The sequence below is a fragment of the Alosa alosa genome, chromosome 18 (genome assembly GCF_017589495.1).
Source record: "Alosa alosa isolate M-15738 ecotype Scorff River chromosome 18, AALO_Geno_1.1, whole genome shotgun sequence".
NCBI classification, from domain to species: Eukaryota; Metazoa; Chordata; class Actinopteri; order Clupeiformes; family Clupeidae; genus Alosa; species Alosa alosa.
This window is the reverse complement of record NC_063206.1, coordinates 20,024,788-20,040,045: the sequence shown is the minus strand read 5'-3', so window position 1 is coordinate 20,040,045 and position 15,258 is coordinate 20,024,788. Positions and strand designations below refer to the sequence as shown.

The window sequence follows — 15,258 nt, the reverse complement described above, 5'->3', positions numbered from 1 at the left end:
GTGTGTGTGTGTGTGTGTGTGTGTGTGTGTGTCTGATCTGGTTCTAGCTCTGGCTGAGTCAGAGTCAGAAAAAAGATGGACATAAATGGAGGAGAGATAGAAAACATACAAGGCAGCCATAAGAGAAGGGATATGGATCCCCTGACCTCTACCAAAGGTTAACAACCCTGGGTTGACCTCTGTGTGAGTGATATACAGTGCTTTGGATAACGCACACAGACTGCAAGGGTGAAAAGCTAATCCGGTTTTATATTCCCCAGAGCCATATCTGCACATAGCATACTTACAGCAGAAAATATCTATAATGCCTTTTGTGAGTGGTTGGCTGCTGTAATTTAGGAGTGTGTTTGGAAGCAGTAGCAGGAAGAAATGCTCTGTAACTGTCAAGGTCACCACTAACAGGGCCAGTGAGAGTGTGTGTGTGTGTGTGTGTGTGTGCGTGTGTGTGTGTGTGTGTGTGTGTGTGTATAAGTGTGTGGGTGGGTGTCTGTGTGTGTACACGGGTGGGTATTTGTGTTGGGTATAGAAGTTGAAGTGAAGTGGAAAGACATGTGAATGCCTGCATGTGTGACTAAGCTGAAAGGACTAGATCTGATGTGCTGACATGAGTTACCATGAATGTGTGTGTATTTCTTTGTGTGTGTGTGTGTGTTTGTGTGTGTGTTTGTGTGTGTGTGTGTGTGTGTGTGTGTGTGTGTATGTGTACATGGAAGATGGCAAGAATCTGAAGATGTTACTCAACTTTGGCAGATATGAACCATGATGCATGTTACAGGGGTATGAAGTCATCAGCCTTGTCTCTAAGCGTTTGATCAGGCACAGCATTCACAGGGTGCGTCACCCAGAATTCTCCCTGACTCTGCAACAGATCGGGCCGGGGTCAGGTCAGATTGGGTGGTCTACATCACATCTATGTTCCAACCACTTGCTGCTAACAGGTGATATCATTTACGATATGTTTTTTTATTATTATTTATTTTTGTTTAAATACGTATCACACTATAATCACACTTTAAGTCAGATCTATGATCTAAATTACACAAATGTTTTCAAAACATCTTGATGGGAAAAAATATTTTGCATTCAGGAATATCTTGTGTATTCTGTTGTGTATACGATTGTGCTGGTTTTGTGAATTATTTCATGTGAGGCCCAATTGGGCTTCTGTTGTCTACTGGTGGTGTATGTTGAGCCTCATCATGGCTGAGCTCATTCAGAGCAGTGCATGCAGATGAACGTCATGCCAGAACACATGGGGGGAACTGACCTGAACTGAACATCGCAATCTGGAAGTGAAAGGGAAGGCTGAAAGCCTGCTGCAAACTAATGGCACACTAATAGTAAGTCATATATCAGTCCTGAAGTCAAGTCTTGTGGCAAAGAGGTGTGTGTGTGTAAGAAGCCCATGCTGAATAATCACTTCTGGTCCCATTCTGATCCCATGGCCATGATCTTAATACTGCTATGTCCACTATGTGCATGTGTGTGAGTGTGCGTGTGCATGTGTGTGTGTGTATTAGTGGAGAGGGATTACAGAAGGCATTGTGCATTTAAATGAGAGAAACTGTCTTACTGGACCCTCTCACACACATGTTTGCATGTCCTTTCTTTTCTTTTACCACTAAAATATTTCCCCTTCTGTAAGAGTTTAGAACAGTGCCCCCTCTGGTTGATAAAGTACAGGGAAATTATTGTTAAATCTTCAGATTTAGACTCACATTTAAAACGGTCAATATTTGTTCATTCATGTGTGTGTGTGTGTGTGTGTGTGTGTGTGTGTGTGTGTGTGTGTGTGTGTGCATGCTTTTAACAGTAAGAAAGCATGCCCTTTTGTAAATTAAAGTAATAGAGAAGGGTCAGTAGTCAGCCCCTCATATCAGTTCTGCTTATTCAGGGATCATTAGGGTTGCATTAAGAGAGATCAACTCAACCATTAGTTATACCTTATGTTTTTGTAAGGTTATCTGTGTGCTTAGGCCAACAAGAAATTCTTATCAGCTGAAGTGTGTGTTTATGCATATACTGCATGTGCGATCGTGCCTGTGATTCCATGTCTGTGTATGTGTATGACTATGTGTGTGTGTGAGAGAGAGAGAGACAGACAGAAAGAGAGAGAGTGAACATGGGAGTGCTTGTGAGTGAGTGTATATCACACTCTCTCTGTGCCTGTGTGCCCCACTGATAAATATCCCACTTAGGCTAGAGCTCCTCCTCATCCTTCATATCCTAGAAGCTCATGCTTAAAAAGTCACCATGGTAATCAATATCAGCTAACTGTTCAATATCAAGCAATGTTTTCAATGAGCATACAATTACAGTGGGGTTGTGTGCACCTATAAAGAACATGTTGGCTATGTCAGTATTGATCATAAACTAAGACTGAAGTACTTTTCATGTTTCATCCCTCCTTTCTGTCTATGCCACAGGCTATGTCTTATTGACACGCACTCAGGGGAATAAAAGAAGAACCGATGAGCAGAAATGGCTCAAAACACATCAGATGGTCCAAAGAGTTTACAAAGCTAGGTTTCATTAACATCTGATGACAACATAAACACGAGAAGTGATTAAATGACAATTCTGCTCAGTTTAATCACTGTTCATTATGGGGATGGGTTTCTCCAAGTAAGTTGGCCTCTATTTGATACCCTGACCAATAGTTACTGAAGTGAATATTTAAAGTGAAACTACACCTGGAAATCAATATCAGGCTTACTTAGAAGAGCATCAGACAAACACAGATAATGTAATTTAATGTAATGCAGAGCAGCCTTCAATCTTAAAGCATGTGTTGATGTTATTGTCAAAGTGTAACCTTTTGATAAAGGGGTATTTACAATAACTGACTAAAGAGTACTATTTTATTTCACTAAATATGATTCAAAACAGATAGTGCTACAACTTTCTTACTAACATAACCATTTTTGCACAGTGTAATATCAGTGACTGCCTATCATCATAATAGGCTAGTGTTAGTACTGTACATTAATTAAATATCAGTGCAGTAGTAGCTACACTTTTGTTGTGTGACCAAATGACATGACTTAGTGATGACAGAACAATACATGGAGTCAATTTGTCTGTATGTTGGTATGGTTGCAGACAAAGCAATCACAGATTAAATCTGCATTCTTCACAAACCCATCCACAGCTTCATGCATTCACCTTTGCTGTTTCCTGTTTGAACTACACCTTCAAGAGACAATGGTATGGTTTGATATAGCCTATTTTGTAAAGTCGAAAAGTGTTCTATTTGAGCTATTAATCCTCATGTAATCTATTCTGAATAAATTATTTAAATGTTAGTCTATACTAACACTAGGCCTATGTGTTGTAATACATTGGCCTTTACCACTAAAATTGTCTTAAACAGTCACAATATTCAAAACGAACTGCATGGCCTGCCTGTTGGAAACAGATGTAATCCAAATGTGCTCGAAAACTAGGCCTAGTTATGCCTCTAGATTGTGAAAATGACTTAAACCAAGTAATTCGATACAAATGATAACCCAAAGCAACCCAAATATATTAATATACCTAATATTAATATATGAGACTTGATGCGACGTGATGATTAAAATGGATATGTAGGGTTATGTCACCAAGCTCGAAGCATCCTCTTAAGTAAACTGTCTGCAATGTGGCAGATCGTCTTTGACAGACGTGAAGCTGCGTTGCCGTTTTGTCGATCCTTTACCCTTAAGCCTGGAGTGTTTAAAGCTGTCAGGCTCGCGCTTTGAGAGCTCTACGCGCGAACATGGAAAAGCTCTCAGTCCATTTAACCGCGTGCTGTTACCCTGTGTCTTTTCTCAAGAAGCTGTATGACCAATAATCCCCCCCCTCCAAACGAGAATATAGTACGGTATTTGCGTATAGCACTCACCTATCATTTCTAATATCAATGCAGTGTAAACAGACGGAAACGGCATAAGAATATTCTGGGAGCAGAACATATTTGATTGGTAGTCTACTATACCTCCCGGGTCTAAGCATCTAGCCTAGGCAACTACTCCATGGAGGGAATATCAAGGATTAGTACTGTAAATGTTAACATGATGTGCATCGGGGGTGACAGAGGAATTGTTAGATAAATAGATTGGGCCATACTTTAGGTTAGAGTTGTAGTCAAATAACCGGCTGTGCATATGCATAACATTCTCGTCCGTCCCAAAATTAAGTTGCGAGTGTATTTTGTGTGCTTGTATCAGTGAATGTGTGTGTGGGATGGGGGGGTGGGAGAGACCCCGACTCCTCTACTGCTGCCCAGCCTCCCGTCCGATTGCGAAGCTCCGCGGCACACACTCTCGCTCACTAATGCACACACACATGCGCGGCACGCACACAATTCCACACTGAGCTTGAGACGGAGAGGGAACAAGAGAGAAGGGGGAAAGAATGAGGAAGAACTCGCACTCACCTTTTCGTCCTCCCAAACGCAGATTCGCTGATAAAGCATCTGTTATCTGATATTTCTTTAACCAGTCGTGGAAAATTCGGAGTGTATGGGAATCTGGGAGTGTTTTTTCGTACTCGAAAGGCTATCTCTATCTCTCCATCTCGTATAAAAAGCAAAGCGAATGCAAGCTACTCTACTGTCCATACGCATTCAGCGCCTTCTCTCCACTACTGCTGACTTCTCCGGGAATCTACACGGACCCCAGCAAAAAGGTAAGAACCAAATTCTACTTCATGTGCAGCATGTGCAGTATATATATTATGTATATATATTATGTGCAATATATATATATATATATATATATATATATATATATATATATATATATATTATCGCTATGAGTTTATCAGCAAGTTTTTGAATATTCTTGACGTTACATGCGGCCGCAGCCTAGACTAGAACGGCAGATGTGCGTTGAGGTTGATGCTTGCTCCCTGATGTGAATGTGGACTTTCGAATTGGTGTAGAGATTCACTTAGCCTACCTTAGTGAAAAATCACGTCTTAGTTTATACATCATTTGGGTACCTTCTAACGTTTGTGTTGCAGTATCTTGCACTCACTTTACTCTCCGTACCTAATATTAGCCTACAAGATTTTCTCCTCCACGTGTAAGTTGTGTTAATCAGGACTAGTCATGGCGAAGCTCAACCGGCAACGTGTGCTCCGTAAGCCGCAGCCTCCCTCTCTGACTGTAAAGAGGGGCTAAAGACAGGGGTCCCGGAACCAACACTGAACCCTTCCCCGTACGTGGTCCCAAACACGTACAGAGGGCCACTAACGCATTGTTTTGGGGAAGATTATCTGAAACAAGATTTGTGTAATGATGATTCATAACGACATGATGTTAAATACAAGATACCGGAGCAGTAATATTCATACAGTGAACAACAAACATAATCCATATATCAGATAAGAAAGGATGGAATACCGAAATATCTGTTCGGAAGTAAAAACAAAAATTCAGTAATATTACTGCATCCCACGGAAGAATGACCACAGTTGGCACATTTTAACCAGGCATAACAATTTACACCGTGGGTTATCCTACAAACAGTAGGCATCTTTATATCATCATTTTGTAAGCAATTAACCGTTCCTTCTTTTTCTTTTATTTTTTTGGATTTCCTGTCCTGTTTCGGTCTGGCCGCAGCGTTGTACTCAATGATCTACTCAAGCCCATGATTCAGTGGATTTGATGTGAAACCTCCTCTGCTGATGCTGCGTATAAATATGTGTAAACGGCGAGCGAGCGTGCGGGCGTTCACGCGTCAGAGTGCATAGCCTATCAGCCTTTCAGTCGCCCGGTAGTAGCGGCTGTTCATCCGTCGTGTCCTCGCGCGTTCACCTGCCCCACCCCTTTCACTGCTCAAGGTCTGCATACAGACACTCACTGAGGCATCGTGCTAAATTGGGAAAACCCTTACATTTTTACAGGGTTCTTTTGTTAGCACATTTACGGGCAGTGCATAACAATGCATAATATTCTTCAATGATAATAAAGCCACTATCTGAAAAAGGAATAAGATTTTCCCTTGCCATCTATATTTTAGGGCCTATGATTTTTTTTTACTTTGGATTGCCTGCATATTTATTACTGCATTGATTTCATTTTAGAATGCACGGTTTAGGAGCAAATTAAACATGTGTTTTATGTTTTCAATTTTCCCTCTTACTCTCTCCATAGGTTTTGAACATCCACATCAGTCCTAGGTGACAATGAGGTGCTCCGAGGTTTCTCCCTTTATCTCTTTGGGTTTGAGGTGTTTGGTCATTTTTGCCATCCTCTGCTGTAAGATCCCGTATGTGACCGCGGAGGATGTCACTTCCAGCTCGGAACACTCTGTACCCCTCAACAGCTCCTGTTCCGACGGCGCAGTGTGTACCAAGGGTGTCGTACTGCCGGTCTGGCTTCCCCGGAACCCCTCTTTCGGTGACAAGGTGGCGCGGGCTACGGTTTACTTTGTGGCACTCGTCTACATGTTCCTGGGCGTCTCCATCATCGCTGACCGCTTCATGGCCTCAATTGAAGTTATCACGTCCCAGGAGAAGGAGATCACCATTAAGAAACCTAACGGCGAGACCACTACCACCACTGTGAGGATCTGGAACGAGACCGTGTCCAACCTGACCCTCATGGCCCTGGGTTCTTCTGCCCCAGAGATCCTGCTGTCCGTCATTGAGGTCTGTGGCCACAATTTCGAAGCGGGCGAATTGGGTCCCTCCACCATTGTGGGCAGTGCGGCGTTCAACATGTTTGTCATCATCGGGATTTGTGTGTACGTGGTGCCCGACGGGGAGGTGCGCAAGGTCAAGCACCTGCGCGTGTTCTTCGTCACAGCCTCCTGGAGCATCTTTGCCTACCTGTGGCTCTACCTGATCCTGGACGTCATCTCCCCGGGCGTGGTGCAGGTGTGGGAGGGCCTGCTGACACTCTTCTTCTTCCCCATCTGCGTGTTGTTCGCCTGGATCGCCGACCGGCGTCTGCTCTTCTACAAGTATGTCTACAAGCGCTACCGCACCGGCAAGCACCGTGGGATGATCATCGAGACTGAGGGCGACCGGCCGCTGCCCTCCAAGGTGGACATCGAGATGGACGGCAAGATGCTCAACTCGCACGCTGTGGACTTCATGGACGGCTCGCTGGCCCTAGACCTGGACGACAAGGATCTGGATGAGGAGGAGGCTCGACGGGACATGGCCAAGATCCTGAAGGAGCTCAAGCAGAAGCACCCAGACAAGGAATGTGAGCAGCTCATCGAGCTGGCCAACTACCAGGTGTTGAGCCAGCAGCAGAAGAGCCGCGCTTTCTACCGCTGCCAAGCCACTCGTCTGATGACGGGCGCAGGGAACATCCTGAAGAAGCACGCGGCCGACCAGGCGCGCAAGGCAGTCAGCATGCAGGAGGTGCGCAGCGATGCCGACGCCAACGACCCCATCTCAAAGATCTACTTTGACCCCGGCTCCTACCAGTGCCTGGAGAATTGCGGCACAGTGGCAGTGACGGTGGTGCGCCGCGGTGGCGACCTCACCCAGACAGTGTCGGTGGAGTTCCGCACGGAGGACGGCACGGCCAACGCCGGCTCTGACTACGAGTTCACCGAGGGCACAGTGGTGTTTAAGGCTGGCGAGACGGCCAAGGAGATCCGCGTGGGCATCATCGACGATGACATCTTCGAGGAGGACGAGAACTTCCTCATCCACCTGAGCAATGTGCGCGTGTTGTCTGAGGGTACTGAGCTTAGCGGTGGCGAGCCAGCCGACGAGTCCACCACCCCGACGGCCGCCGCCAACCACCATGCGGAGGTCATCGCCTGCATCGGTGCGCCCTCCACTGCAACCGTCACCATCTTTGACGACGACCATGCTGGCATCTTCACCTTCGAGGAGCCAGTGATGCATGTGAGTGAGAGCGTGGGCACCATGGAGGTGAAGGTCCTGCGTACATCCGGAGCTCGGGGAGTGGTCACTCTGCCCTACAAGACCCTCGAGGGATCAGCGCGCGGAGGCGGTGAGGACTTTGAGGACTCCCATGGCATCCTGGAGTTCCAGAACGATGAGATCTTGTAAGTTTAACTGTTTTTTTCCCCCAGTTATTGTTGTGACTCCTATCCAGCTTTAGCTTGCATAGCTATGCATTGATATTGCATCTGTAGTGGGCTTAACTTAAATATTTGTGACATCAATTGAGAGAAATGTATGTATTTTCTGGAGACATGTTGCAATATGCAATATGCAAGTGATGCAATAGCGATGCATTCCTCAGATCATGTTTGAAAAGCATGTGTTCTGATGCTGCTTTCTGCTCTGGTCTGGGATGCATGTCGATTGTTCATTTTAATGTTTGACATCATGATGGTGATGCCTTCATGACATTGCGATGCCACAGAACGCCGCAGGAGGAGATGTCAACCAGTCTTTTTTTTTTTAGCCTGCTTTTTCTCTCCTCCCTTTTTCTCTCCTCCCTTTTTCCTCCTCCTTTTTACTTTTCTCTTCAACCATCCTGCTCTCCTTCTAAGCCATGTTTCATGTAGCCTCTCAGCTGTGCTCAGCCTGAAAGTTTAATCGATTTAAGGAGCATGACCACGTTTAATTTGTGTCCGCATTAAGCGTGTGAGTCTTTGGAATGGCTCCGCGCTACATAATTGGCTATTTTGGGAGTCTTCCATTTAAGCTCGTACTTCCAATGTGTTCCGGTGAAGTTGCGGCATGATGTAACCACTCGTAATGCATCATGCTCTTCTGTTTTGTGTTTGTTTATCTTTTCTTTTTTTACCCCGACCTAAAACAGGAATGCTTATTAAAACAATATTAGCTGCACCATCAGCTGTGTGCTGTTTTAGGATCTGTCCCAGGGAGGTCTTCTGTGGGCTTTATGCTGGGTCACTGTTGTTTTCCCTTTGAAAAAATAAAACAACAACAGGGGAGGATTTATATTTGCACTGTTGTAAATTGGCACCTCTGAGCAGCCATTGATCAGCTTGCCTATTCAGCTGTTTTGTGTAGGTGAATTATCACAGGTTGTTATGGATGGTTGTGGATTGATGTGCTGTTGTATGTGTATCTGTGTGTGTGTGTGTGTGTGTGTGTGTGTGTGTATGTGTTTGTAATAGCATTCTGCCTCTTTTAAGAGCTTCAAAGCCGTCTAGTGTTTCCATTTTTCTCTTCATCTCAGTCAGGCTTGGTCAAACATTAGAGCGGAGTAGAAAAAAAAATGGTCTGAGCATCCCCAGCAGTTCAATCCAAACTGTGTGTAAGACGAGTGAAGTGACTGAGTGAATGAGAGCCCCTGTGTTTTATACAGATTCAAAACAGATGTGGAAGTTCAAACTTTCCGGGCCCTCAAGGCCTGTCACATAGTTTCCATAGCATGGAGCAGTGAGTGCCGTTAAGTGGATTTTAATAACACTCGTTTAATGAAAATGACGGACTGATGCTGGGGAGGCCGGCCCGACCCGGCCGAGACCGAAAGGCGAACGGCGGAGGAAAAGAAGCCCCCAAAAGGAATGGAAAGGAAACAGGAACTGATTTTTCATGTTTGAATTTAGGAAGACAGGGGCAATGTTGGGTTTCTGCACAGTTCAAGCCAGTGAGCATTCTTGAACCAAAGGTTTCTCAACCGCGCTAGTTCCAACACCTGTAAGGGGAATGGAAACTGAAGGCCTTACGTACATTTCCCAGTGCAGCAAGAGAGTGTTTCATTCATCAAAACCAATCAACTGTGTCAGTTTTTTGAACGTTGTATTGGGTACATGAAGCATTGACAAATTGAGGCATCATTCCCAATGACCACCTTATTGCTCTGATAGCAATGGTAGAGACAGAGAGAGAGAGAGAGAGAGAGAGAGAGAGAGAGAGAGAGAGAGAGAGACTTCAGTGAGCAGCTCGCCCTTGAACACATCCCAAACGCAATGAGGACGTTATGCTCTGGAAAAAAAGGAGGAAGGAGAGAGGAAAAAAGAAAGGAAGAAAGAGAGAGAGGGAGAGAAAAAGACGCAGCCCAATGAGAAAAATAGATGATCTACATCCCAGCGCCAGAGGCTAGCTCCGCCCTGATTCTGCAGCTAGGGCCTCGACTCACTTTGTCACAGAGAGAACAGCACAAAAGTTTCCCTCTGAGGTCTACTTGCTTCCGTCTCTCCCCTGTCGCTCTCGCCCCCCCCTCTTTTCCAGGGTAATTTCACCGCCGAAACGCTTTGTGAATAGGTCAGCTGCCAAACTGAAAGAAAGCCCCGCAGAAACACTGTGATGAGTGTGTGTGTGTGTGTGTGTGTGTGTTTGTGTGTGTTTGTGTGTGTGTGGGGGGTTGGGGGGTCATATATCTTTGCCAGGCCAAGGCTCCTTACTGAAGAAAGGACCGTACTGGGTTCGGAAACGGGTCAGTACATACGGAAATGTTTTAACAGTAATTGAAAATTTTTCAGTAAATTGAATCATAATGGCCAACAGTCCTTGTAGTGGAGCGTAGCATGCTGGTATTCTCATTGTGTCTCAGTGAAGACGAGAAAGTGTAAAATTGAATCATTAAAACAAAATGTAACTGTGTAAAATAATATGACTCCCTTCAAGCGACATGCAGAGATCAGTCTGGGTCCTATACCATCCTAAATCAGCTCAAATTGCCCGGAAAGACATTTATGTTTATCAAAATGTCAGGATGTAGCTAGAAGGGGAGTATGTGTGGTTTTATTTGTGTGTATGAGTGTAGGTGATTGTGTATACACGAGCACCGTTATGTGTGAATGTATGTGTGTATGTGTATGTATGTGAGAGGCAGGACATTATGTCTTTGGAAGGCCTCCTGGCCATAAGTCTCAGTGGGTTATCCAGGTCACTGATGGTTGGATGCAGGAAACTCGGGGGATATGTTGGTAATTGAGTTTTTTGGGGACTGTTGCCTGTGGTTATCCCAGCAGCTTACCACAAATAAAAACTGAGAATGATCTAATCAGAGTCACTTTAGTGTTCCAGAATTTTGCCTCTCTGATAGAAAACTGGTGAAATCCCTTAGCAGAGAGAGATATTTCATAGATAAATAGACAGTAGATAGATAGATAGATAGATAGATAGATAGATAGATAGATAGAGGCAGTTAGAAAGAACGAGAAAGGAAGAAGTCAGTCCAGACCTAAAGGCAGATGGAATGATGAGAAAGTGTAAGATAGTGACGATGTAGCGGAGCTGAACTGGCAGGGAGGGACGGGGAGATGAGCTGGGGACAGATGGAGAGAAGTGGGCAAGGGAGGTGAAAGGAGGGGGGACTGCGGAGTGTCTTGATGTGTTAATGGGGTTTGTCTCATTACAATGTGCTGATGAGGCCTACAGGGCCTCTCTCTCTCTCTCTCTCTCTCTCTCTCTCTCTCTCTCTCTCTCTCTCTCTCTTTTTTGTTCTGTGTTTCTCTCTCTGTCTATTTCTTCCTGTCATCTCTCTCTTTCTCTCTCATTCACTTCCTCTTCCCCATTCAAGACATTACATCCTATAAAAGTGTCATTATACCTTCTTACACCTCTTGATCCATCTGGTGCCACATTTGGAAATGGTGACACCAGGTTACTTATCAAGTGGAATACACTTAATACATAATAATACATCAAATACATCCCTCTCTTTCTCTCTTTCACTCCTTAAAGGTCTATCTGCAAATCCTTGCACAAAGGCTGTATCAAGCTGGAAATAAAGATATGTCTCCTTCTCCTCCTCCCTCTCCTCCTCCTTTCCTCCCCTTATCTGTGCACGGGCGCAAAGTAAACATCTCGTAATGATTTGAGCGACTTATTAGGGCTGATGTTTCAATTAGTGCGGCAGCTTCCTGCACTGTTGGCGCTCAAGTCAGCTGGCAGGCAGTCGGGGCAGGCGAGCGGGCGGCCTGTGGGTGGCTAGAGTCCCTAGTCCCTGATCCCCAACTCACCCCTTACACACACACACACACACCCCGACCCGAGCCGTGTGCTGAGCTCATGAGCTCAGAGAGTTGCCATCGCCTTCTCAACCCATCTCTCCCTCACCCCTCTCTCCTCCCTCTTCCATTGTCCATTTATCCCCTCTAACATCTCTCTGCCTCCACACCCCTCTCCTTTTTGTTTCATTTTGTCTTTCCTCTTGTGTTTTGTTTTCTCTTTCTTTCTCTCTTTCTCTCACTCTCTCCCTCCCTTTCCCCCCTTTGCTCTGTTGTAACAGAATTGATTTAATTAGCTTGTTTAATAAAATGTGGCCGTTGGTCTGTCAGTGTGGTTTTTGTGTTGGTGGCGCTAGCCACTGTGGCAGTGTGGCAGAGTCACTGTACAGCATTTGTGTGTGTGTTTGTGTGTGTGTGTGTGTGTGTGTGTGTGTTGTGTCTGTGTGTGTTGTGTCTGTGTGTGTTGTGTGTGTGTGTGTGTGTGTGTGTTGTGTGTGTGTGTGTGGGGGGGGGGGGGGGATTGGTGGGTGGTGGGCAGGCCTGCAGGGCAGCATAGACTTAACAAAAAGCCTATGGGCTACACAGCAAAACAGTGCCAAAACAAGGTCTCCTGCTGTTGGAGACGAGTTTCTCCCCCTCGCTCTACCCCCCCTTTTGCTCTCTCTGTGTCTGTCTGTGTCTGTATTGTGTGTGTGTGTGTGTGTGTGTGTGTGTGTGTGTGTGTGTGTGTGTGTGTGTGTGTGTGTGTGTGTTTCATAGCTCCTGCAGGTAGAGTGAGGGCTTGTGCTTTGTGTTTTTTTGTATTTTTCAGCTTGTTCGTTTTTTTTACTTTCATTCTTTCTTTCTCTTTTTCTTTTATTTTTTGTCTCCCTCGCTCCCAAGTTTCTCCACCAAACTCTTTGCTCTCAGTCTCTGTGTCTCTCTCTCTCTCTCTCTTGCACTCCATACCTCCCTCCTCTCTCTCTCTCTTTACTCTCTCTCTCTCTGTTCTCTAAGGCTGAAGGCTCAGAAGCAGGTGGGAAACAAGCCTGCCAAAAACACTGCTATTACCATCTAGTGTAACTTGAACTCTCAGGCCTTACGCACTGATCCTTGTGTGTGTGTGTGTGTGTGTGTGTTTGTGTGTGTGTCTGGCGTGTGTGTGTGCATGTTTGTGTGCGTGTTTTTGTGTGTGTGTGTGTGTGTGTGTGTGTGTGTGTGTGTGTGTGTGTGTGTGTGTATGTGCGTACGTGTGTGTGTGTGTGCGTACGTGTGTGTATGTGCTTGACAAATAGAGTGAGAGAAAGAGGGAGGAAGTGAGAGGGAGAACGGCTGCATGTTCCCCATGAGCTGCTCCGTAGCTTCTCTTTCTGGTGACCCTGTCCTCACCAGATTGTGTTCATCAACTTGCCTGCTGTGCTTGACCTCACACAGTCTCCACCCTCTGTGTGCCTGACCTTGCACATGATTATGCACACACCCACAAGCACTCATAGTCAAAAACACTCACACACACACACAGACATACATACACAAACAAAATTATTTCATTGGATTTTAATAAGCAAGCATTTTATGTGCTGGTCTTGTCATCAGATATAGCTCTCTTCTGTCCTAATTAGAAGATATGACTTTCGAGAAGAACATAAACATGAAAGACAACAAAATTAAGGACGTAAAAAAGGCAATAATGACCAGAAAAGAATTATTGCCAAGCAACAGATGAGATAAAGTCACTTACAGTTATGTAGGGCACAGGCAACTGGTGCAACACTAGAAAGTAGAGAGAGAGAGAGAGAGAAGAGAGAGAGCAGGGGGCAAGAGACGGAGTGAAAAAGAGAGAGTGAAAGTGTGAAAGTCACCACAAGTGAAAAAGTAGTGGGAGGGCATGCAAGAGAGACAAATGGATAGAGAGCTAGAGAAGAACTGAAAGAAAGGCCAAGAGTGTGAGCTGGGAGAGAGAGAGAAAAAGAGAGGGAGAGAGAGAAAGACCAAGAGAGTGGGCTGTGAGAGAGAGAGAGGGAGAGAGGGAGAGAGAGAGAAAGGGGAAGGGATAGTGCAGTGGCTTTCTTCATCTGGGATCCGCAGGATTAAAGAGATGCTGCCGGCGCTTTGCTCTGAGCCGCCTGGATTAGACTACCTCTGTGTCGCATACACCTTCTGCTGTGGGCTGACACAGCACTAACTCACACACACACACACACACACACACACACACACACACACACACATACATACATACACACATACTGAGTTCATGTATGAACTCAGTATGTATGTGTATAATTGAAATGGGTGTCAAGTATGATTGAAATGGGTGTCAAGTACACACATGAACACACTCACAAACTTCTCTTCTACTACTAAAGCACTATTGGACTTGCGCTACCCAAGTCTTGTGCTATGTTTGACCTGCTACTCTCTTAAAAGCTTCTCATTCTCTCCAAAACTCTGTAAGGATTAAAAACTTTGGCTGACTTCCTTGGCTCCCTATGGTGGCTTGGAGGTGCCATTTTTCTCCCTCTCCCCAAATCCCCAGCAGAGCTTAATGTTGGCTCGCCATTGTTTGGCAAGTTGGAAAGTTTGGAGAAAGTCGGCGGAGGGTTGCAGCTGAAGCAACTCTCCTAATGAGAATGTCACTGTTCCGCTGCTAGCGCTGTTAAAAAGGTTTTACAAATGGTTATGAGATCGCTAATGCGCTTACTATTAGATTAATTTTTGGTCCAGCCCCTTTGCATTGCGCTACTGAGGTATTTATCCTCCTTAGATGGAGAAAGCTGTGTATACTGTATGTGTGTGTATGTGTGTGTTTGTGTATATGTGTGTGTTTTTGTATATGTGTGTTTGTGTGTGTATGTGTATGTGTGTGTGTGTGTTTGTGTGTGTATGTGTTTGTGACAACAGAGATCCCAAGTGAATGCAAATATACAGAAAATGATTGTTTCTAACAGAGCTTAACTTCACAATACATCCCTCCACATTGTGAATCATTCCACTGTCACTGTAAGACAGGAAAAGATTCACAAGTTATACACCAGTCATGGACCCAACTCCTTTCATTCTTAGGCGAGGATCACATCAGCCAGTGGCAAGCGGCAGCAACGCTCAGACCATAATAAGTTTAATCACGTTCCTAAGCAACACAAACGGCTTGTCAATTGAATACGCTTGCGTTGGGCTTTGAAAGTTGAACCAAGTTCAACGCTCAGCTTGTTCAACGCTAGCGTTACGCCAGCGTTGCCACCGTTCCACTGCCGAACCATAGAGAACAAAAGAAACTTGACGCTTGCCGCTGGCTAATGTGATCCCCGCCTTAGGGTTAGAAAAAACAACACAAGGCAAGATTTATAAGCATGATCAGACTAGGTATGCACACACTATGCAAGCAGCATAGTAGAAGGCTTTGTATGGTATCATGCATCATAAC

The 15,258-nt window shown here is 45.1% G+C and overlaps 1 protein-coding gene across 1 annotated transcript in view; it reads left to right on the top strand.

Annotated features, from left to right (window-relative positions):
- The first annotated feature begins 4,327 nt into the window (after nucleotides 1-4,327).
- Nucleotides 4,328-15,258, top strand: part of slc8a1b (solute carrier family 8 member 1b) — a 96,561-nt gene continuing 85,630 nt past the window's right edge. The window contains exons 1-2 of the mRNA XM_048269450.1: nucleotides 4,328-4,668; nucleotides 6,143-8,021. Of these exons, the coding sequence (XP_048125407.1) occupies nucleotides 6,175-8,021 (1,847 nt within the window). The 5' untranslated portion in view covers nucleotides 4,328-4,668; nucleotides 6,143-6,174. The remainder of the gene's footprint in view (nucleotides 4,669-6,142; nucleotides 8,022-15,258) is intronic.